This window comes from Colletotrichum orchidophilum (genome assembly GCF_001831195.1).
Source record: "Colletotrichum orchidophilum strain IMI 309357 chromosome Unknown Scaffold_26.1, whole genome shotgun sequence".
In the NCBI taxonomy this organism is placed as follows: Eukaryota; Fungi; Ascomycota; class Sordariomycetes; order Glomerellales; family Glomerellaceae; genus Colletotrichum; species Colletotrichum orchidophilum.
The window spans coordinates 335,470-359,490 of record NW_019172982.1 but is presented as its reverse complement, the minus strand read 5'-3'; the positions used below and the strand labels follow the sequence as shown (position 1 = coordinate 359,490).

The following is a 24,021-nucleotide window of genomic DNA, read 5'->3' as shown; positions in this document are numbered from 1 at the left end:
ACATTCTCTCCTGAATGACGGAAACCGAGTGAACTACGCCAACGCCGCCCTTGAAGTGCATATTTTACACTGCAATTACGCAATTGCTGCTTTTGCCAGATGCCCGGAACCCAAAAAAGACCGTCTATTTCTTGCTTACAAGCGTAGCGTCTTCCTCATCAGAATCATCCGAGAACCTATCGCCATCTTCTCCCACTGCAAAGATGGTCTCTCCGTCCAAAGATTCGCGCGGAATATGTCTTTGTGGCTGCGTTTGAGGCATACTTGCAGGTGCGGCAGAGGAGCCACCATGACCAGGGGTAGAAGACTGAGGTGTCGTGTTATTCTTGCCCAGCTGGGCCTCCTCGTCGTCGTCCGAGTCATCAATACCGCCAATATCAGCCATCGTGAACGTGCCATCATCGTCTTGCGCGATTTCGTCACTCATAGCGAAGCGTCGGTTGTTCGCCGTTGGTCTCCAGACATAAGCAATGAACGCTACGTCGGCAAAGTAAACGAGGTTCAGCCAGCCATCGAGAACGAACCACCGCGACTTCCAATGGAAGGGAACGTAGTCGGGGTCGTTCACTGACGCGAAGCTGAAGCTGTTGAAGAAAAAGAAGCCAAAGATGACGAAAATGCTGATCAGGATACACCACCATAGCTTTTTATACATGGCTTCTTTCGCATGCTGCTTGCGCTCACGCAGATCCTTGAGGGTGAAGTTCAGGGAGTTCAGGGTCCATATGTAGAAACCGGTAAGCGTGCCTGCGAGAGGGAGGACAATAAGAAGCACGAAAGGTCCTATAGCATCTTAGTACATGACGTTCGAAATTATTGGCGGTGCCAGGTTGTGACAGCTTACCAGCAGCGTCTGGGGTAATCAGCAAGCTAGTGATCGCATACACGAGCCCGAAGACAAAGTGAGCAATTGCAAGCCAGCGTACCCAGATCATAGTTCGCCCAAGCGTGTGTTTCACGACACCATAGCCCATGCAGACAATGAGCAATAGGAAGAAAGAGAAAGAGTTGCGAGCGGCGTTCAAGATGGCTACTACGACTAGCAGCACCTTGGAGCCGATATTTGCGCCGTTTCGGTTGAGGTAGTCTACTTTGGGTCAATTGAATTCCTTGCAGCCGAGGAAAGCTGGCCTTACCATAGAAGCCCCACGTCAAGAGCATTTCTATTACTAGGAAGATGATAATGGCCGTGATGTAGTTTTGAACAGGTACTATGATTGTTGGTTTAGTAATAACAGCATTGGACCTTTCAACTTACGAATATCATGTCGGTGCTGGTAGTATAGAAAGCCCCAAAATCTAAACAAAATCAGTCAAGGTCGACGGAGGTGCAGATGGGCGGTCAGATAACGTACACGGCAACTAAAGCATAAAGAATAGTAATTCCTCCGTAGAAGGGTAGTTTCGGGATCTGAGTCGCAGGCAGTTCGCCATAGGCATTACGGAACTCCACGACGGCAGTAAACTCGCCCGCAGTGAACTTATCGGTTAGGACGCAGTAGTAGCCAGTCTTCCTGATCATATATTTGGTGCTCTGGGGTTCCTTGAGGTGAATAGCTTTCGTTTCGATAATATTCTTCGACTTGGTCGTGGCCTCTTTATCGATGATGAACTTGCCAATGTCCGTCTCGTTGCAATAGTTCTTCTTAACGTATGCGTCCTGGCAAATGCCGATTTTCTGTAGAAACGGAGTGTCAGTCACCCGTTACAACTGTGCATCGAGCCTGTTCGACGAGGGCATCTCACATTCTCTGCATCCGGGGTCTCTCGGACGCCGATCAAGTCCTCATCTTTCCACTCAAAGATGACCAAGCTCACAGTAGGATCCTGGTCCGCCGGTGCCTCCTTCGGAAGGAACATGATATTGATGTACGGGTCGACAGGTCCGCCCCAAGCGCTGCGACTGTACATGCCTGTGTTGGACTTGTATCAGCATCGTTTTGCATAGAATATGTACGCTCTCTAGCCACCGTCAAACTCACCTGAGCATCTCTGTCTGTTTTCGTCCGTTTGGTCCTGCAGAGGCGAACTCGAATCAGCTTCCGATTCCAGCGTAGTAGGCATGTCGCAATCAATGCTTCACGATAGAAGCCTTACCATCTTCACTTCCAGCGCATCGGCCGCCCAAAGGGACATGCCCAGGACAGAGGCACAAAGCCAGGCCTTCATTTTGAGGACAGCTTCGGCAGAGAGGAAGACTGCAACGGGTAGCAGGTAATAAGGTTTGGTAGACTAGAAGCCGAGGGGAGGCGGTTGGTTCGTGATGCCCGCCCAAGGTGTCAAGCTCCAACAGGCAGCTCTATCTACGACGAGGTTGTTGAGACGATGGTCGCGTGGAGCATGCCGAATCGGAAGATGGCATGCGACTGGAGTGCCGTTGGCAGATGGCGTTGGCAGATCGCGAAATTCAGCAAATCCGGCCAATTCGGATACGTTGCGCGGAGATGGTGTCGAAGGGAGCTTGTAGCAGCAGATGGAAGTCTGTTAGTGCCAGCTTGCGCGAAACTTGCAGCGTGAGGGAGGTAGGTACCTACGTGCCAAGCTTCGAAGTACGTACGCCTACTGCTGGAACTTGCAACACTTGAAGACGGGAGTTTCATTGGCCATTGGGCCTTGGTACCTTGCTCTACTGGATTGTACGCTGAGCTGCTAGTTGAAACGTAGGTACCTTTCCGGGCACTGAGTGATACCTTAGGCAACTTGAGCGCTACCGTATCGAAGGTAAGGGAGCCTACCTAGGCACCTTACGTTTCCCGTACTTAAAACTACCTAGGTAGGTACCTTAAGGTAGGCAGGACTATCGCGCCCCTCCGGCTCAGGTTGGCTCGATTTTGACTTTCGTAATTATTGTATGACAAGGCTGCGACCACACATCCTTCTCTCCGACGTCGCGCCATCACAACTCAGCCAGCCTCGTGCGTCCGTATATATTTTCACCCGGCCCAGCACCCATTGACGACGAAAATGGGTAAGAACACGGACAAACTCTACATCACCCATTCCGAGTGGTCATCATCGGATGCATACTCTGCCAGCGCCGGCGCCAACGTCAATGCGCGGTCGCGAGGATCCTTTCGCCGTCTGCCCTTCAACTTTTGCGCCGCCAGCCTCCAGCCCTTTAAGAATCCGGTCTGCACCAAGGATGGAACTATTTTCGACGTTGAAATCATAAGCTCATGGTTGGACAAGCACAACACAAACCCTGTCAATGGCGAGCCATTGAGCGCCAAAGACCTAATCAAGCTTAACTTTTCAAGAAACGCCGAGACCGACTCGAGGAGCGCAGGCCTGAGCGATGGCCAGGGTGATCTGATCGATCCTGTCACCTTCAAGGTCTTCACAGACAATACCCACATCGTTGCGATTCGACATGGAACATATGCCAATGTATTCGCGTGGGAGACCGTCGAACGAATGAACATCAAGGCGAAGAACTGGCAAGACCTCGTTGATGACGAAAAATTTACGAGAGCGGATATCATCACCTTGCAGGATCCCCAGAACGCTGCCAGCAGAGACCTGAGTCAGTTCAAGTACCTCAAAGACGGCGAGGATGCCGTCCTAACCAAGGAGCAAGAGGAGGAGCGGAAGAACGGCAACGTCAATATCGATGCGCTGGGTAGAATTGGTGACAAGGTTCTGCGGGCAAAGGAGGCCGTCGAGAAAGCGCGGAAAGAACGCGATGGAGGCGTCGACGTCAACCGGTCTTCTGGTGCCGTTGTAAGAGCGGTGTCGACAGCACAACGGAAGTCTATGGTCACGGAGAAGAAGGTCCCGTCTAATGCTGCGATATATACAACCGGCAGAGCTGCCGCCAGTTTTACCAGCACGGGCCTCACACCCGAGACGAGCGGCGAGCGGGCACTGTTGACTGACGAAGAATACATGCTCAAGCCGAAACGGGTCAAGATCAATGGTTATGTCCGTATAGAGACAAATTTGGGCGACCTTAACATTGAACTGTATCCCGAATACGCACCTCGCGCGGTATGGAACTTCACAAGACTAGCCCAGAAGGGCTACTATAAGGGGGTCACCTTCCACCGAAACATCAGGAACTTCATGCTCCAGGGAGGCGATCCTTCGGGCACAGGCAAGGGCGGTACCAGCATCTGGGGAAAGAACTTTGAAGATGAGTTCGATGGCCCTTTGACGCACGATGCTCGAGGTGTCCTCAGTATGGCAAACAAAGGCAAGAATACCAATTCTAGCCAATTCTTCATCATCTATCGACCAACGAAGCACCTAGATAACAAGCACACTGTATTTGGCAAGGCAGTCGGCGGACTAGACGTCTTGTCCAAGATGGAAGACGTTCCTACCGACGGATCTGACAGACCCCTCAACAAGATTGTTATGAAGGACGTGGTGGTCTATTTGGATCCTTTCCAAGAGTTCCTGAAGGAAAAGAGCGAGACCGAGAACTTGGAAAAGAAGAAGCAGGCAATAGCTCTGAGCGGAGGTACAGAAGACGACAAAACAACGTGGACAGGCAAGCGAATTCGAGCCGACGGCACCGTGGACAGCGGGAGTGCCGGCGCTGGCGTGGGCAAATACATGAAGTCGCAGGGGACCACCGCGACAGATACGGGGGCCAACCTGGATACTTGGGAAGAGCCGGCTAAGAAGAAGGTCAAGAGTGGCGGGTTCGGCAATTTCGATAACTGGTGAGACGTCGCGGCCCAGTTGATGCTGATATAGTTTAAAGACTACGGGAGGAAGAAAAAACATGATACCCCTTTTAGCCTTCTCCATGCGCTACCATACCAGGGCCATATGCGCACGATCTATGTATATGTCTATTGATACAAAGGCAGCAAGCGATTCGACTACGCCTCAGTCAGCTCTCCAGGTCTACACGATCAAGTCTGACGATAGATGTGTCTGTGGCATCCGATTCCAGGATACATCAGACCACGGGACATACACCTCCTTGTCCCGAACCATAAGTGCCACTCCATGGGCTTGCAACAAGCCCGACTCCTCGAGTATTGCTTTCAATCGGTCGACAACAAAGTCCTTAACTTCTTGCGTACAACATGATGATACGCCAACCAAGTATAACGGCCATACGATGGTATTGCTCGCGGAAGCAAGAGTCATGAATCGCTCGGCATCGTTGTTGAGGCCTTTGGCATGCGTTGGATCGTGCAGAGTCGGTCCATTGAAAAACCTTGGACTATGCGGCGAGTCGGCCACGGATGGCGGCGAAGACGACGGCGCAGTTATTGAGGGAGACCGCACAATGCGAGACGGAGACCTTGTTGCTGGTACAATGGCTGACGCTGAGCCGCCGCCTCCAACCATAGCATCTCTGAAGTTGACGACGCCGAAATGTTGAGGAATGCTCGCCAGCACTGTGTCGCAAAGTTTTTCCAGCAACTCGACAGACTTTGCCAGCTGCAATTTTGCTTCGTATGGCCAAAGCATTATGTGCTGGCCATGAAAGCACTTGAAGAGCTCTCCTAGTATGGTCTCGTGCACCATCATTCTTATCGATCGGACGCCATTCCAAGTCGAGGCCAGCCCTAGTGTGGCATATACATCACAGCGGTGACCATCGAACACGGCAGGGTGCGCTGTGGCAAGCTTCACGGATCTGTACTTCCACGTTTCGGGCAGATCGGCGATAATATCCGCAAAGTCTTGGTCAACCTTGGACAGTTGGTTGATGACATCGGCCGTCTGGTTGAGTTTTCCACTGTTTATTTCGTACCGCAACTGCATGACCTTATATATGGGGCCGGATAGTCGCCAGCCAGGATCGGTTCCGCCCGAAAGCATACCAAGCTGGTTCCGGAGGTCGATCAGAGACTGCGGCATGGGCATGTCTCTCTGCATACAGTTGATGAGGACGATCTGCGTCAGCATCATGAACATGCGTGCTCCCGCTCTGGTCCTGAACTGGCTGAGGCCGCGCATTTTCGCCAGAGCAGAGGCACCGTTGAGGTGGTTTTGCCACGCTCTCACCGTCTGGTTCGTACGGCCGCTTAGCATTTCGTAGGTGCCCAGGACGAGGATGGACAACATGGTAGTGTCCTTGACTGCTTCAACCGGATCCCTCAAAGCATCGTTGGTCATTTGAAGAGCGGCGCCATAGCTCTGACGCGACCAGTCCATCATTTCAGGACACATTGTAAGGTGGGAAAGGCCGGCTAAGCCGACAGCAGCAATACTCGCCATCACGCCGTCTGCTTGTCGACTGGGCAGCATGCTGGCAGGACGCCAGACATCAAAGATGAAGTCATAATTCTGATGGCATGCATTCTCGTCCATAGAGACGTAACGAGAGAAGAAAAAGGCCGTGCCGCGCTCTTGATATGAGGGCGACAGAGAGTACAAAGGCCTTGCCTGCGGTGCCTTCGACCAGTACCCGTTTTCCGGAGAAGATGGCGAAAGACCGTCGATGTCGTCGTCGTCGTCGTCGTCGCTCTCGTCGGAGGAGGAAGGCCATCGTATCTGACGTTGCCGATGCCTGATGGTCATGGTCTGCATCGTGGCATCCATGGGACGAGGTGGATATTGGTGCCGCCGAATGCCGGATCTCACGGCCGTTCCAGGATTCGGATCGGAGGTCTCGGGGCCGGTGCTGGCTACCGTATTTTCGGTGGATGATCCGGCGCTCGAGGCCTGTGCATTCTTTAAGCGGCCCCTCGCCTTTGTTTTAGCGGCTTTCTTGATGACGTGGGAACTTTCATCTCGGAACATGAGGTCGACGAGGTTTCGGTAGCCGGGACATTGTTGCTGGCGCTTCTCACACTGGCCACAGCCGGGCTCCCTTTGATCACACTATGGACGTGGTCATTAGCCTCAAGTCAAAGAATCTCCCTCCGAGCGAGAGACTTTGGTAAGCAACATCGAGGGCAGAATTGGCCGCACGAGGTGTAGAATTGTCCGTGCCAACGACCGGGAACATACCCTGACCTTGCGTTCACGACAGTTGGAACAGCCTTTCGAAGGCTTACCGCAGTATACCATGCTGGAGACACAGGTAGCTCACCCAAAGCAGCCAACAAGACGAAAAAAAAAGGGGGAGTCGAAAGACACGACGCGAAGTTGGAAAGGGGCCCGTGTTAGGTTAAGAGCTGAGTAATGAGATGGATCGCTTCATGTGGGTGCCATGATCAGATCAGATCATGACACTGGATCTACTCCGTTATGCAATGGCGATCGAAGCGGAGAGGTGCGAGGCCAAGACTACTGGGCAGAAGATTTAATTTGGGGAGCAAATAACGGGCAGCCCGATGGAAGAGGGGAAACAACGGTCACATCCTCTCAACGGGAGAATCCTCCCGGGTCTTTTGGGGGGGTCGAGAATGCGAGATGACGGATTGCGGCGGCGGAAGGGGGGTCAGGCTTCCTTGATGTGTAGATCAGGAGGGAGAGCGGCTGCAGTCTGTAATTGGGCGTCGAAAGTGTAATTGGCACACACGCACGCCTGGTGCGGTGAAGTACGGCGAGCCGCGAAAGGTCTGGACGACGGGAGGACACGAGATGTGGAGGAGTGAGGAGAGTGAGGAAAGTAAGCCTATGAGGACGGGAAGACGGGCAGACGACTGAGAGTGGGATGTGTGTGCGTTATCGCCTCCGCGGCACCGGCACGCCGCACCAGCAGCTGTCATCTTTTGGTTGCAGTGTTATCCGTACGCTGTTGCACATCGTCTTTTGGCCGCGTCTAGGCCCTTTCGGAACAAATGACCGACCGGGGCTTCGCGGGACTGGAACCCCTCGGAGGAGCTACTGCAGTGACGGACAGTTCATGAGCGCCGAACTGGGGCCATGGGAGCTGCCGAGGTTTGATCCATAGTGATTTTAATTGATCTTTTCCAGGCTTCTTGTCACCGGTCCCAACGGTCGAGCAGCAAATTACAAGCCAGCGGGGCCTTGCCGCGTTGCCGCGTTGCCGCCTTTCTCGGAGACGATCCAACGGCCGTCCCCGATGAGAGTGCGTCCCTTCCGTTCCGGTATGATCCATCACAGGAATCATCATCATCGCCATCGCAATTCGAACCCTTGGGACAAATATACCCCGACGACGGGAATGGCTGCAGCTCGCGTGCGGCGTGCATCGATAGGGCTTCCAGCGGAGCTGAGCCAGGGTTGGATGTTTTAGCTCCGTTTTCCAGGCCCAGCCAGCCCTTCTACGAGATTAGTACGAATACAGTCTACTGCCGCCGGCTGCATACTGCTTTTCAACGGTCTCTCCCAATCCCGCTCCTCGCCAATTCCGGTGGGCTCCACGGGAGACAGTGGCCCAGACCTGCATACCACGCCTCTCTTCCCACAGCGGTGGCCGCCGAAAGAAGGTGACTGGTCGCTTTTCGGGGCAGCACGCCGTGATCTGGCAATCTGTCGGGTTCCCCTGTCGCAGCTCCAGAGGGAAAGGACTGAATCGAAAATATGCCCTGCCCTGTTCAAGTCTCGAACCACGTCTACCGTCAGAGGTGTCACTGCAGAAGAGACACACACAGCCTATGCTCTGCTGTCTATACTCTGTACTAGGTATTGATTGGGTCTGCCGGAGACCTCGTCACCAGACACCAGATCCGAGTCGACGAAAAGCTGCATTTCCTCCCGCCGCATTGGTCTACTGCAGAAAAAGCAACGGGGCCCTGGATCTTGTCTGAGACATACGCCAACTATTCGTGGACCTGCTGCACTCAACAACGATGACGCTACCAAAACTGATGTTCCCCCATCGACCAAGGATGGAGCTGAATAAGTATCGTAGCCAGAGACATGCGGAGCATTGCCGCCGGCAGTACAACTGACTCTGGTTGGACTTTGGCCTCGTTATTCAAGGAATGATGATATATTGCATGTGATAGTTGTATATGCGCACAGCGCTCTGGTATCTACGAATATCCATGCCAAACGCAATCCAAACTTGACCAATCTACCATACCTACACCAAGGATTTCACACGGGCCCAGAGCCTCTGCCTCTTACTCTTAGTATCGCCCCGGCGGCTGTGAATGAGGCGGGTTATTAGACGAATTCCAAATTCTCGGGGAGGTGTCTCGCATCGAAGAGATGGGGAAAAACCACTTACAGTTCCTTTTGCAGCTGCGCTTCTTGCTTCTGCGGTTGCTTTTCTGACGTCGCAGCAGGAGCTGTTGCAGTCTCTGTTGTTACAGCCCCAGCCGCAGCAGACGCAGCAGCCGTTTCGCCGCCGATTCCAACGGTCAGAAGCTTCGGGTTGGAGTCGAAGAGCGATCCGGACTGGTCAGTGCCGTTTGACGAGCTGACGTCGTCGTAGGGAAACGCGTAGCCGCGGCCGTCGGGGCTGACCTCGTGGCAGATGCGCGAGTAGTGGTTCGTCCGGGCGTCCTTGTAGTAGTTGGCCACGCTTTCGCCCTCGGGCTGCCGGCTGTCGATGAGCAGCGTCGACCTGTTGAAGGCCGCCGCGATACGGGCGCCGATGGCTCCCATCTCGGCTTGGTTGCTGGGGTAGCCGCCGAACGGCCCCGTGCTGCAGCTGAAAATGTCGCGGGCGGCGGGCTGGGCGAAGGACCCGACGTCGCCAAACGTCAGGAGGTTGTCTGAACCTACGCGACCCTTGACGTCGCCCCATTCGGCCTGCGTATTGACGGTGAGGTCGGCGGAGCGGTATTTGTCCCACACGGCGTCCACGTAGGGCTGATAGTACCCGTTGAAGAGGTTAGGGTTCATGACGATGCCCGAGTTGGGGCTCAGGGCGCGCAAGTTCGCGGACCCATCCGCCGTGCGCACGACGAGACTGCCCCAGCCTGCGTTATCGGTCGCGTCCTGCGCCTTGAGCCGGTCGCAGATGGTATCGAGGGCGTTGCTCGGGAAGCCCTGCACGTTGGTGACGGTTCCCGCGTCGTTCTCGAGCGTCAGGGACACGGGTAAGCTGACAAAGTCGACGTACGAGATATTGACATACACCTGAAAACTATTGAACGTGAACTCGCAGAAGCCCCAGTTGAGGTTGTAATTCGGGTCCGCCGGGTTGGTCGCCGAGGGCTCCACCACGGCCGGGCCCGGGTTCAGCAAGAACTTGAGCGGGCCGTCCCTGGAGAACCATATGCGGCCGCCGGCGATCTGGGGGATGGTCAGCTTCTTGGTCGACCCCGGCGCGTCGAGCGGGATCGCGCAGTCGACGCCAATGTCCTGGAGGATGTCCGAGGGCGAGCTCGGGTAGTAGCCGGTGACGCCGTCGGCTTGGAGAAGGAAGACGGCGTTGTTGCGGTTGAGATCCAGGCCGGTTACGTGGGCGTAGGCGTTGGCGGAGCCCGTGTTGTTCTTGAGAACGATGTCGAGAGTTGGTCTCGTCATGACTTCTCTTGTTTAGCGTTGTTGGTTGGGAGCGTTTGTGTTGTGTTGTTCTTTGGTGGTTCAGACTGCTTCCGAGCTCACAGGGCTATCGCTGTTTTCCCAAGGAGATGACGATTCAAGCCTTTTTATTCTCAAGACGGCGATCGTCTGGTCCCAAGCCTGATGGGCCCGTACCTTGGATGTCGATGAGCGCGACTATCATGGCTAGGGTGGCCATGTGCAAGTTTTCTCTTGTGCCCCCTGCCCTCCAACAGGATTTACAGGTGACTATTGGGTGGCTCGACTGTTATAAACAGCAGTACGCGACACGCAAGTGTGATGTGTTGGACTCTCCCTCCCTCGCTGGATATGACGGAATCGTCGACATGGATAGGCGGGACTAGTCGCTCTAGACCCACTAGCAATGGACGTGTTTTCCTGCCCGGTTTTTTGGACGAGACGGCTCCACGCCCGGCCGGCAGACTCCATAAAGCTCCCTCGTGGACGTGGGCGCGTTGTTGTGCTTCGATTTTCGAGGACTGGTGGAGTGTAAGAAAACAGCGCGGTTCTCTTCACGCCTAGTCCAAGCGGGAGGGGAGCGTGGATGCAGACAGTGTGCTCGCTCGAAGAGGTATTAGGAGGTGTCCAGATATTCCTCATCCACGAAGCACTCACAGCACTCAACACCAAGCCAACCATCTATCTGCGCGATTCTGCAGTCAGAGCCACAAAACCTGGGGTAGAATGTCTCGGCCGGGCTCTTTTTTGCCTTCTTTGCGGGGGTGAGAACGATCACCCGCACGGGATGGATGAAGAGACTCAAGAGAGTATTGAAGGTGCGCCCCTACCCCCGGTGACGCTACGAAAGCTGAGGGAGCCTCTGAGACGGACGGTGAGAGGCCAGTGGCCGTCGATCCCACCTTGTCCATGTGCCTCTTTTTGGGGATGGAGGGGCCATGCCTGTGCGGGCGGCTGATCCCCCAAGAACGACCCCAGACACACAAAGACCTTGAAATAAAACAGTTTTTGGAGACGCGTTTTCTGGAGAATCGCGAGACATCGATGCTGTCTGCCGGTAGGTTAGCTCGTCTGGCTGTCAATGTTGGGTCAGATGACGGCCTTCAACTAATGGGTTGACCTAATGCTTACCTGCTTAGTGCGCAACGATGATGATTCGCCTCATAGGATTGTTGTCGGTCACGGAGGTGTTGCAATGGCCCACCTCTTAGACCTGTTCGGTGGGTCGAAGGTAAGAATACAAGACGCGGAAAGGGATAAATTTCCTTTTATACAACGACCCAATAGTCTCCCAATAGTCCGGTGGTCACCGATCTATCGACTCCCGACAGTCAAAAGTCAAAGGCCGGTGCCACAATGGCGCCCGCCTCATCATGAGAACTGTTCTTCACTCAGGGAACCAAGCACTGGGCATGTCAAAGCGTCTGGTGATGGGAAAGCCCTCAAACGGTGGGGTAAGGGATGAAAAAGAGTACATTGGTTATGATTCGTGGGCATCGTGAGTAGTAGTAAGTAACGACATCATCTGATAAACAAAGGGCGTAATCATGTGACGGCCTGTCCGCCCTCTCAAGTCAACGCATCACCCAAAGACGCCTAGGCCATGCTACGCTGGTAAAAAGATAAGAGTTCGTAAGCTCCCAATTCCGAAAAAGACGACCGACGAATCAAGCTGTCGGGACGACGGGACGAGAAACGTCAGAGGAACCAAATCCCCAAAACAAGTAAGCCGACGACTAAGGACCATGACGGCGCTTCCACTGTCCCAGCAGCGGCAGCAACACCCTCTCCGGGGCCGGGTGTTCCAGACACGGTCTGATTGTTGGTCATGTTCGTCTGCTTCGTAAAGAAGAAGTCGGGAGCGTCCGGGATGATGCACACGGCGTCCGGCGCCATCGGATCCGCGCACCGGCCCTCGTAGTCGGCTTTTCTCGCATCCAGTGACGAGTTGAAGTAGGCCCTGACCGATGCCACCGTCAAGATAGCGTCCTGCTTGGGCGGGCCCCCCGACCAGAGCGGGTTCCCGTTGCTCCAATGCTGGAGAATCAGGTGGCCGCCCTCGGTGGGCACGGCGCTGCCGTTCATGGAACCCAGGATCTTGCCGTCAGCGTAAAAGGTGACGGCGTTGGCGAGGTAGTCGATGCGGTACTCGTGGAAGTTTGCGGTCGGATCGAAGCCGAGGTTGACATTGAGGAAGTTGCCCGTGCCGGCGGCGTTGTAGCCCTTTTCGAGCGACGCGCGGGACTGGAGAACGATGTTGACAGGATAGGTGTTATTTGAAGAGTTGAACTCTCTTGTGAGGAACTCCATGTCGATCTCTTGGGTGTCGTTGTGGTACTATCATTTGTGTGAGTGGACTTGCTCAGAGATGCTCAGAGATGTATGAGTGCATCATCTGATGCAAAGGGGTGTCGACAACGTACCCAGAAAAAGGCAGCACACGTCCCAGCAACATCCGGCACCTTCATCATCGCCCGAAACGAACCGTAACGCACATCTTGCCGCGCCGAGTCGATCTCCGCACCGGGCACCAGACCATCTGTCGTGGCGCTCTCGACGAGCAGCTGCAGCCCGGCGTTCGCCTTTGTCGAGCTGAGCCCGTAAGAACTTGATCCCTCGTGGACGGCGGCGACGTTGCTCGGCATAAACTTTTCTCCCAAGGGCCCGCGGGCGTTTGTGTTGGTCTTGTTGAAATCCTGGCGTGCCCAGTCCGTGTTGTTCATGATATCCTTGACTTTTGTGAAGTCGGTCTCGATCAGGTCGGTAAAGACCTCGAGGGTGCCGGTGATGTTGGTGGCATACCCGCATTCGCAGGCTGCGCGGGTGAGGGCTGGGAGCAGACAAGCCGCAAGCAGACACGCTGTCGTAGGGTTTTTCATAGTGATGTGTGCAAACTTTGTAGATGTACAGAGGGATGGAAGCAAGATTGTCGTGGTGGCTCGTGTAAGTGACGTGAGCCCGCGAATGTATCTACTACTGCCAGAGAAGTACAAGCATCCAAAGTTTGGACAGACAAGAAGAGCCAGCTGATCTGAGCACGTCTGTGACCAGTCAAGACGTGCAGAGAGGCCAGGGATGATGTTCAGACGAGGGGTGAGAGACGAGTGGAAGAGCAGACAGAGCAACAGCGCAAAATGGCGCACACAGGATGGGAGACAACAACAACAAAAACAACAATAATAAATCGATGAGCAGGCAAATACAAAAACGATGGGTGGACGGGGATTGTCGGTTGACTATGTAGTAGCTCGAGAGCCGGGGGAGGCAACGCAGTGCAACAAAGTCATCGTGCCTCTCTCTGGCTGGACGGATGCTTCATCTACAGAGCCGAGATGTAATCCTCCATCATCTTTCCCGATGGAGACAACCATCACATACTTAACGCCCCTCGACGGCCTCTGGTCCACGACCGGACTCGAAGTCAGGAGCACACTGGGGCTGGCAAGAACCAAAGGCGGACAAAGGGCAGCCTCGACGTTCGACATAACGGCATCGTTATCAACCGTTACTCAGGTGGAAGAACAGAATCCATCATGGATAGCATACAAAGATGGCCCATGTGGCTATGATAGACTGCTGGTGTCTCAAACTTGCCTCCCGCCGTCACCGCCATACCAGAAGCAGCTTGAAACATGAACACGGGTAAGAATAGACCCCATGGAACAAAGAAGAATCGTTGGTAGCGCGGGCAGATATATCAGAGTTTCCCCTGTCCAATTCTCTTCGGGTTGGGCTGGGTTTTATTTTGTCGGCGGCGGCCAGCCACATATCGCGTTGCGTCGTATTCTATGCCCTGCAGGAACCCGCGCAACACCTCACCCCACCTATGACGGCACGAAGCATAGAGTAAACTAGAGCCCTAGGTCGGGTCTAAAGACCAAAGAAGCTTTTCCCACTGCCATCTCTCCCCCTCTCTCCACTAAAGTATAGACATGGGCGGGGTGGGTGCCAAAGCCACCAGGTTAGAAACCCCGCCGATGGGGGCCGGCTGTCTCAGAGAGGAGAGAACAATGAAAGCTGCTTCGTTGGCCACTGGTTCCAAACTGCTTCGTCGAATCAAGCGAGCTCCTCCATTTCGGGGCAAGACGAGGTGGAACTTGGTAGAGTCAAGGTGGCGGGAAAAGGGTTCTTGTTCAACTTCATGATGTGTACGACGAGCCTTCGACAGCTGGAAAGAGGCCCCCAGACGAGAAGCATCCGGCCAAGAGGTATCAGAAGCATCGAGGCACCGAAGTATACCCAAATCGACTGTTCCGCTGTTGGGCCCTCATTTGATAGATGGCACTTGCAGGGTGCAGAAGGCGCCGCTTCCCGCGGAAGTTGTGTATCATTCCTGTTGGGATTCGGTTGGCGAGGCCTTCTCGATTCCTAATAGGTATATTAGGGCAATACTAGCGGCATATCGGCATTGCCTGTCTTTCACACGACCAATAAAAGACAGCAGACGTGATTCCCCCGCGCCCTTCTTCACCGAGTAGCTAAAAGTATATCGGCTACATCCATCAAGTTACGCTGTCGCTCGGGGGCCTCACTTAGCAGACTTGCTGGTACTCCAGTATTGTAGAATGAGGGCATACGGCTGTGCTGGCTTCTCATGATACACCCGCTCGTCTTCTTAACATGAGACTAAACCCCAGACTGCTCTTAGCGTCAGCCCCAGCGCCTATCAATCCTTCCTTTGTTATGCTTACGCTCAACGTCACAAACCTGGCTTCTTTGTTGCCTAGCCAGACTTTTTGGTGGGGAAAAGGATTCCAGCGCACATTGCAGAACGTTTGATGGAATGTTGATAATGAGCAGGCACAGACACATAAATCTCTCAGAGTCGCCTCCTTTCAATCTCAAGAGAAGTATATAATGCCAATGAGAAGTGATATTCTGAAGTATGGTTAACGGACAGGAAACTATTTATACACTTGTGCTCAACATCTTTTTTCTCTCCATCTCTCATTAAGCCAGGCTTGATCTGAATACCTAATCCAAGGTACACCTCCAAGCCAGCTGCCGTGAGCAACCGCCTTCCTATCCGTTCCGCTCATGCCAAGACAAAATTTACACAGCAGACAATCGATTCAGAATAGGCGTAAATTCCAGGATAAGCAAGTACTGCAATCTGTATATCGAACAAGGTATCTGAGCAAAACGAAGCGAAAGAAGTTGATGGTAGGAAACAGTACAAAACAAAGCAGGAGAGAGAACAGAGTAGAGATCAACAGGCAAACGCAGTATCGGCAGATAAGACGGACGAAGGAAAAGAGAAAGATGAAATGGATATCAGCAGCACAAAACATTAGTATGAGCTAATAGAACAAACGCGCAACAGTCATCACCAAGCCCACCCTGGACCAGCCAACAGTGCCCTAAGGCAGTCTCTGGGATGCGTGAGCAAGGCCCGAATTATCCCAATATCCTAGGATCGCTTTCCCCAGGAATCCGTGCCGAACCCAATGCCCCCCACCCTTCACCGTTTACCTGCCCAGTTGTTGCCGTGACCAAGTCCAATGCTGGGACGCTCAAAGGAAAATCAAGCCAAGGAAACAGGACACTAAGAGACCAGCTGAGCAGACTGGTGTGCGCGTAATAATCATTCCAAAATTCAGAAACCTCTCATCTGTGACGCCTGTCCCCCGCAAAGTCAAGGGGGAAAAGCCTCAGACCGAGAGGGAGTGTTCGATGAACCACTCCAGACCGTTACGCCAGAAATCAACCTGTCAGACAAAGAGGTATATGCCAAGGAGAATAAAGCTCAAGGAAATAGCGAAAAAAGAAAGAGACATAGGAGATCGTTCATTCATCTCGCAACTAGTACACGCTGTCCTCATCGGCCCCTTGCGAAATCATCGAAGGGGTCGAGACGCTCGAGGAAGCTTCCATTTCGACCTGGTAGCCGACGAGTGCTTGTGCGTGCAGGCGGAAGGATTCGCCCATAAGTCGGGTGATTCTGTCTTCTTGTTAGTCTTGTTGTCTTTTGTTCAGTTGTTTCAATTCACTTACCCCCAGACCACGACTTCGTCCAACATGCTGCCCCACAATCGGGCAACAACAGAGCTAAGCTGGGAAGCATATGCCTCGTCGAGGTCCTTGTCGAAAAGCTGTCGAACCTTGTTGTACATGACCAGTTCCTCCTCTGTGGCCGGCTCTTCGTCATGTTCCAGACGGTAGAGCCAAAGCGAGAGTACGATCATTAGGTCGAGTCCACACAAGGCATGCTCGACGCTCCAGTTGGTCGGCGAAGTCCGAGCAACCCAGCGCACGCCCTGGACCACTGCAATCTCGATACAGTTGTAACATTCCTGAATGACTTTGATCATCTCACTGGTTCGCTTCACACGATCCCGCGCGGCTGACATAGCAGCCGCGACCTCATAGGAGTCGTGGTAGCGTAGCGCCTCTTGCACGGATTTCAAATCAACTTCCAACCTAGTCCTGGCGTTCCGGTATAAAGCCTTGGCGTTGAAGATGAGAGGGTGTCCCTTGTGAGGAGCACTCAGTGGGACTGAGACAGTTTCAGGCTCGCAGTGCTCGCAGGATTTCTCCCACGTCTCCAGCGCGAGCCTGAGCTTGTACTCGGTCACAACATCCTGAAGTGCCTCGGGACTGCGCTTGTGATACCACACTTCAAGGAACAGGGCGTTGATCATTACCCGCGACGCAAACGCACTGTACCTGAGTGTCTCTCCCTGGAACAGGTTGTCGTGCGCCTCCATGAAAGTGACCACAGGCGATGCCTTCAAATGCTCATACCAAGAAGCCTCATCCGTGACCTTGAGGTTCCAGAGTCCCTCGGTTGAAGGGAGCTGCAAGTCCTCGAACTCGTTGAAGCTGATTGCTGGTGTATGGTTGTACGTCAGCGTCAGCAGGCCAAAGAAGATGTAGACCGCATAGTAGGTGCGTCGGCAACCTTCATCCTCGATCCACTCATTGCGCGTAGGTTGAGGGCTGGTGCGAGCTTCCTGACGAAGCTTGAGCTCATAGCGGTTTCCCGCAACCATGTTAGCGAGCAGACTCTTGATGGAACAGGCCCACTCGAGTCCCTTCGGATCACCACTCCAACTGGCGAAAATCATGTTGAGGAGCGAACCCTGCATCGTCCACAGAGGACACTTGCGCGAGCTGAAATTCTCCTTGTTCTGCAAGAACTGATTGACAAGCACCTTGGATCCGATGTGCAGCATGTAGGCCTGGTCCTGATCGAACGCATAGAGCGCACCAATGCTCAGCACTGCGAGAAGCAGAGCCGGAGACACCTTGGTCGAGTCGAAGGAGGCGGGATGCAGGAATGGGAGATGGTGGTGGAACAGCCCAAAGTACGTGGACAAGAATCGGTTCAGGGAAGCCAGGGAGGGGAGACGAAAACCATCGGGGATAGCATGCTCAGTGTCTTGGGAGCGGATGTTGTCTAGAATCTGGTTGCGCTCATCGTCGCTTGCAACCTGAGGGGCCCGGAAACCGACAGTTGATAACGTCGCCTCGGTGATGAAAGGGCTCTGCGGCACAGGCGTACCAGCTTCAGAGTTCGGCAAGGAGTTGATCATGGACTGCAGCGCCGGGACGAGGCCGTTACAAGTCTGTCCGTTGACGGGTGGCAGCTGAATATTGCGAGGTTGCATGGTGCTGGCGCTGTTGAAAGATTGCTGAGACTCAAAGGAGCCAGATGCTGACGATGCGATCGAGGGCGCCTTTGCTTCTGAAGATTGAGACATGAAGCTCTCCCACTGCGGAACAGGTATGGCACCTGAGGGATACGCAGCAGTCGATTCCATGGCATGTGGCGAGTAAGGCATCGAGGGACTACCTCCTGCGCGTGCGCCGGCGGCGGCCTTGTGTTGAAAGTCTGCAACCAGCATGGCAGCTGTCTCAAGGTCGAAAGTGCCGTCGTGGGAAGCGGCTTCAATCTGATCTATCGCGGACTGGTCAAGCATGGGCGTCTTGGCTGGGCCGCCGATGGCCCTCGTCTTCGGACCTGAGCGTCTCTTGCCGTCGCTGTGAAGGGGGACGCCTCCATCTTTGGCATGTACGGTACGATCGTGTCGAAGTAGAAGATCGCGTCTGACGAAAGTGCTGCGGCATTTCATGCACTTGAAAGGGCGCTCTTTGGTGTCTATTGGAAAGATTCGAATCAGCAAAATGGCTTTGACTATGACTGGATGCGAATGGAGTTCTGCAGCGGATCGTTGTCGCATGATGCATCGAGGCAGGGTCGAAAGGAGGGGTTGCTTAGTGTCGCGAGGGGTTCCCAGTCGAGCGAAAGCTTTGGGATGTAGGAGGAGGAGGGGAGAAGAGGGGTTCCGAAAGAGGAGATGGACTCACGGGATCGCTCATGTCTGCTGCGGTGCTCACTTCTGCTGAAGGCTCTGTTGCAGAACTGGCACTTGTACTTGCGTTCCGGTGCGAGTGAAGCTTTGCGTGAGGCCGGCGTGGAAGATGTGGACGTCGGCAGGACCGCAACGCTTGCGCCGGGCATCTTGAGGGCTCGGGTGGTGGTCGCGGTTTTCGAAAGGTATGTCGGGTGGCTGGGCCAGCTGCTGCGAAGGCGACTGCGACGACCAGATGTAGCGACAAGGACGATGTGCACGGCGGCTCTCTTGTTGTTGTTGAAAACGATGGTTGAAATCGCCCGGCTCCTAAGTTTCCTCCTCGCTCGGCGCGCTCCCGTGGAGTTTAAAGTGTGTCTTGATTAGACTGGTAGATGTTGCTGGTCATTTGGTTCGATATTCTGTTCATAGGAAGGACGTATGTGTGGTTGAAGGGGAAATGCTGGCGAGTGGCCAGTGTTGAAGCGGCGTGTCTAGATGCGACAGGCGCGCTTGAGTAGTGATGATGAGCCGAGAAAGGCGAAGGGTGAGCGCGTTAAGTTGCGTGTTGGAGATGGACGATGATCACGAGAGTGGGAGGGAAAAACGGAAGAGGGGGAATCGAGGAAAAAGTAGGAGGGGAGAAGAAGAGGAAAAGAGGCGTCTCTGGTGAGAACGGTGGGGACACTGGACTGCGACAGTGGGAGGGACTTGGTGCATTGGAGGGGGTGGGCACATGGGATAGGAGGGGGGGGGGGGGGGGGGGGGGGGAGGGGGGGGGGGGGGGGGGGGGGGGGGGGAGGCGGTGGGGGGGGGTGGGGTGGGGGGGGGGGGGGGGGGGGGGGGGGTGGGGGGGGGGGGGGGGGGGGAGGAGGGGGTGGGGGGGGGGGGGGGGGGGGGGGGGGGGCGCGAGAGCACGAAAGAGAGGGGGGCCAGGCAGGGCAGAAAGAGAGGGGAGAGAGAGGACGACGCTGGCCCGAAGCTGGAAAGAGATACCTTTGACGAAGTATCTTTTTTCCCGTCTCTTGGGTGCCCTCTCCCGCCTCACCTCAGCGGGAACAGGCGGGCAGCAGCAAGTTGCATGCCCGGTACGTACTGCCGACCGTCTTCTATCGATGGGTCTTACCAGGTGGGTAAATACCTGACGGAAGGTACTTAGTTAGCTGCCTAGGTAAGGTAAGGTGAGGTGGGTTGGCACGCTGGGTAAGGGACCTCAGCTAGCTGGACAGATGTACCTACGGAGTATGGTACCTCAGGCAATCAAGCAGCAAACACAGGCAAGGAAGCTCAACGGAACAACTCGAAAGGTACATCGGGATACGGGTCTTCCTTCCCTCTCTCTCTCTTTTTTTCTTTTTTTTCTTTTTTTCTCTTGCCCTTTTATCTTTATTTGATCATCTCATTTCAAGCACGTTAGACCCCACTGCGACTCGCTGAGGTGGGAGGAGGGGGAGGGGGAGGGGGCACGGGGGAGGGCGCTGCACAATGCACATATCACAGAGAGGGGAGAAGGACGGGAGGGAGGGATTGGGAAACTGGAACGGGCTCCATTGTTTGTTCACCGGGCCACCAGAGCAGCAGAACAGACCCGACCTGGCCCGCTCCATAGAATGAGCAAGGGAGGGAGGTGTGAGTAGTGTAGGGAACTTGAGGAGTGAGGTGCTGGCCGAGGGTGGGGGGAAAGGGGAGCCTTGAGGTGGGAGTGGATGGGTAGACGACAAGAAGATGACAGACCCCCCTGTCGTCCCCCAAGCGGCCAGCGACACAGCAACCGGCAACCAGCCAACCTGTAAATCCGAGCGAGCAGGGTGAGCAAGGCAAAGCAGGTGCACCACAGCGCCGTCAGTGTCGACGTCCGCGGCCAGCTGGAGGTCACGAGGGAGTGGGAGTGGAGAGGGCCAACCGGCCACGATACGAATAGGAGGGGGAGGGGGGCTCGGCGGCGGTGCTTGCGTTGCTGCGATGTGCTACTCCTTACGAACGAAACCACTGGTCACTATGTAGAAGAACGACGGCAAGCCGCTGCAGAGGTGATGAGTCCTGCACATCTATTGGCTCTGTCTCCATCTTCTCATCGGCTTCGACTTCGTAGTCGTCCTTATCCTTCTCCTCCTCCTCGTTACCTTTTTGCTGTCTTCCTCCATTGCCTCCCTCCTCCAGCTGCACTATCTGTCATTCCATGCTGGCTTTGTCGTGCTGCTGTTGCTTCCGCTGTCGTTGTTGTACTCATAGTCGCTGCCGCTGGGGTGCTGTTGGCAACAATGCACAGTGGCACACGCATGCTGCTCACAAAAATAAAAGCACTCGGGCTCCGGACGGGGACGGAGGTACGTATCCTGCCCTCCTGGACCACTTTTAGATGACGGGAGGTAAGGTTCAGGTTGGTTAGTCATTCCTGTCTCCATAATTACGTCTTTCTGGTTTCTACCTGCACCACCTGCCATGTAAGTGGCGGAATGCAAACACTGCTTTAGTAGCTACCTCCCCTATTACGGATAGACTGGTAGGGAACGGGAAGGGAGGGCCGGAGCTATGTAAGCAGGCACTGGCGATCCCACTTCCAAGTTCCTCGCAACCATCGCTTTGTAAACAATATACGGACACTTCATCGCTTCTCGCGCAGGGCGTCCAACTTCAGCTCCAGCCCCAGGTAAGTCCAGCTTCCATTCAGCCTTTACATGTCTCAATGGCACGAGTCGAGTCTGAAGGCATTGGATTGCATTGCACCTCTCCGCAACGCGTCCAAGACTCCAAGCCAGCTCCTTCGAGCCCGAGCAATTAGTTTGCCTTTATCCAATTTCCATCAAATTTCTCGGAACCATGAAGGTATGTATCAATGTATAGTACCCTCATCTCGTCTGATACATAAGAGGCGAGGAATCTGACTGGGTCGTCTCGCGGCTCGCCATTGCAGTTCAAGACAATTTTAGGGGTCAAGAGACAGACGGACGAATAGGGGCAAATACCAACCACCGGAGAGAAAAGAACTGACGTTCACTAATTATCACGCTGGAGTGTCCAGTCATCACCGTCTATCCGTATCGGTTGGCCCCTTTGCGAACACGACACAACATGGCACTTCCAGGATTCAGGGATTACCAGTGAAACTTTGTCGCCAGACCGGGGTAGGCCTCACATCTTTCCCTCGCAGCCGCCAATGACCCGTCTGTCTACATTTAGCGACCACGAGGAAGCAGTGCTTCAAATAGAGACGCATCAATGACACAGGAAATCGGATAAGGTACTTGAGCTCGTGCGGTGCGCCATACTATAACACCAAGCCCGGATACTAGCCACAACTAATGTCATTATCCTAACCAGAGTCGCGGCGCTCAGATTTTGGGTCGCGGGATGGTGAAATGGAGCGCACGAGATTTGCAAGGCCTGGCATGCACCCGACCCGTCCGGAGCACAACTAGCCACTTCCAGACACCTCAATCCCCGGTGCCCAGTACTCCGTACCCACATAAACATGGCAGGGAAAGCCAAAGGGCGGATGGCCGGGTTATGGGACGCTTCAAGGATGATTGCTGGGGCGCGTCGAGAGTCCAAGGGGGGGGGGCGTGCGGCCAGGGCAAGGAGCCGGTCGGCGAGCCACCTAAGTTGAGTGCCTACGAAGACACATACAATACAAGACAGCGAAACACGGGCTAATGGTAGGCGGCGCTGGACTTCCGGGTTATTTAGGGGGTCCCATTCGGGGTGGACTGGACCAAGGCAGCGGTACACGACGCTAAGGTAGGCACTGATTTGCTGGTCTCGTGTGCCCTGGGCGTGATGACAGGAATCATCCAAGGACGATGATGTGGCCGTTCGGGTGACGGATCATCATCGCTGAACTGTTCAAACTTCAAACCATTTCAGCCAGAAGGGAAAAGGAGGAAAGACGAGATGGTGAGAGACATGCGGTGGAAGACGAGGACGCAAGTCGGGGTAGCTGAGAGGTAGGGTAAGTCAAGATATGCACGGTATCCGCTTCACCAGTTCGTCCCGTCCCATAGCTCACCTTACTAAGGCATGCAATGACATTGTTGTTCGAGGCAAGATGACAGACGACTGGCAGCCCCCCCCCCCCCCCATCCATCACCTCGCATGCATCATCTCCATACTCGGCCAGGCTTTTCATCATTACTTGCTTCTGGACCAAGCGAAACAGAATGCCTTGCCTAGGAGGGCGGGTGCTAACGAGCACTGACGTCGCCCATGTGTCTACCGAGAGAAATTCGCAGATTACCGTCGCGTGAGAACCCGAGGCTGAAGGAGAGGCGACGTGCAAAAGAAATTGCAGTTACGAACAGCTTGGGGGTTCCCTATGTCCCAGCAACTCGCTACCCCTCCAGGCCTAGCCTTGCTAAACCCGGACCGCCGATTTGGTTGGCAATTTCGCCCCGGCTCCGGAACTCGAGAGGGAGGATGTGAACAAGGGCAAGCCGCGAGGGGCCTGGCTGGCGAAAAAGGCTGACACGCTTCCAATGATTCTATGATCACCTCCCGCGTCTCTGACTCCTGAGGACACCTCACCCCTCTTCAGTGCGACAGAGCCCCCACGGCTGGTCATCGGCCCCTCCCCCTCTATCACTCTTTATGTCCTGCGATTGCTTCGCTATAACGTCTGAAACCCCCATGTTCAACGCAGAACCGCGATGCCTAGCTGCTAACAAGTTACACGTGCCTAGGCTCTATACGTGCCATTTGAAGCCGGTAGCTGGTCCAGCCCAAACGGGAGTTGCAGACAGGGCAGTAATGCAAGGTTTTGAGGGTTTCCAGCTGGCAAACCCATCCCACGGGAGATGGGATGGAACGGATGGGATGGGTTGCGCAACGGACAAGCTAGGATTAGCAACAAATTCCTACCGGGCGTCCCCTACTTCGAGCCAATGGGCAGAGGACCCGTCTCCCGGTCTCCGGACGGTACATCAGCGCGGTCAGGGTACGTCCGGTACTCGGACAATACGTGTCTCGACAAGCTGCACTAACGCGCGCCGGCGGAATGCATGCTTGTTCCCGTGGACGGAGACCCATTCTGTCACTTACGGCGGTGAGGAGAGGTATCCCTGTGTACCTCCGTCCTGCAGGTCGAGGATAAGTACGCGGCCCAATACACGTGTACTTTGAGAGAACAGGCAGGGAGTTGTTGGAAAGTGTCCCGGTATGTGTACTAAGGCATCCTGCAATGGGTCCTAGTTCCACTCAAGGTCGCCCCGCCGTTCCTCTCGCATCTGCTCGCCGCGGGTCTCAGGCTGCAACTCACATGCACCTGTTGCTGGTGTTCGCATCCCGGACGCGGGAGAACGGTTCTACGGGGTCCGTCACAAGTTTGAAGTGGATGAGCAAACGTCGAGTCCGCGCCCATGTCCAGTGTCCCATGGCGCTTCTGTGGGCCTTGTACCGATTCAAACGTGGTTTAACTTCAGAACGCGGCGTTCGCGCG

The 24,021-nt window shown here is 54.7% G+C and overlaps 6 protein-coding genes across 6 annotated transcripts; 1 reads left to right on the top strand and 5 right to left on the bottom strand.

Annotated features, from left to right (window-relative positions):
* Window positions 1-124: 124 nt before the first annotated feature.
* CORC01_04142 (uncharacterized protein) lies at window positions 125-2,169 on the bottom strand (the record flags this gene model as incomplete). Its single annotated transcript, XM_022615790.1, has 8 exons — window positions 125-783; window positions 845-1,087; window positions 1,137-1,211; window positions 1,259-1,299; window positions 1,356-1,678; window positions 1,747-1,913; window positions 1,983-2,016; window positions 2,098-2,169. 8 exons carry the CDS (start codon window positions 2,167-2,169, stop codon window positions 125-127), a joined length of 1,614 nt encoding a protein of 537 aa, XP_022477746.1.
* A 795-nt stretch (window positions 2,170-2,964) lies between these two features.
* Window positions 2,965-4,671, top strand: CORC01_04141 (peptidyl-prolyl cis-trans isomerase-like 2; the record flags this gene model as incomplete). The annotated part of the gene is made up of 1 exon (XM_022615789.1): window positions 2,965-4,671. The coding sequence occupies one exon, from the start codon at window positions 2,965-2,967 to the stop codon at window positions 4,669-4,671; it is 1,707 nt and encodes a 568-aa protein (XP_022477745.1).
* A 183-nt stretch (window positions 4,672-4,854) lies between these two features.
* Window positions 4,855-6,978, bottom strand: CORC01_04140 (uncharacterized protein; the record flags this gene model as incomplete). Its single annotated transcript, XM_022615788.1, has 2 exons — window positions 4,855-6,789; window positions 6,919-6,978. 2 exons carry the CDS (start codon window positions 6,976-6,978, stop codon window positions 4,855-4,857), a joined length of 1,995 nt encoding a protein of 664 aa, XP_022477744.1.
* Window positions 6,979-8,905: 1,927 nt separating this feature from the next.
* Window positions 8,906-10,299, bottom strand: CORC01_04139 (glucanase B; the record flags this gene model as incomplete). Its single annotated transcript, XM_022615787.1, has 2 exons — window positions 8,906-8,969; window positions 9,053-10,299. The coding sequence occupies 2 exons, from the start codon at window positions 10,297-10,299 to the stop codon at window positions 8,906-8,908; spliced, it is 1,311 nt and encodes a 436-aa protein (XP_022477743.1).
* A 1,695-nt stretch (window positions 10,300-11,994) lies between these two features.
* Window positions 11,995-13,175, bottom strand: CORC01_04138 (uncharacterized protein; the record flags this gene model as incomplete). The annotated part of the gene is made up of 2 exons (XM_022615786.1): window positions 11,995-12,633; window positions 12,720-13,175. 2 exons carry the CDS (start codon window positions 13,173-13,175, stop codon window positions 11,995-11,997), a joined length of 1,095 nt encoding a protein of 364 aa, XP_022477742.1.
* Window positions 13,176-16,098: 2,923 nt separating this feature from the next.
* Window positions 16,099-18,967, bottom strand: CORC01_04137 (uncharacterized protein; the record flags this gene model as incomplete). Its single annotated transcript, XM_022615785.1, has 3 exons — window positions 16,099-16,237; window positions 16,291-18,397; window positions 18,607-18,967. Coding segments are annotated over 3 exons (2,607 nt in total), but the record flags the coding sequence as incomplete, so codon positions are not given.
* Window positions 18,968-24,021: the final 5,054 nt, after the last annotated feature.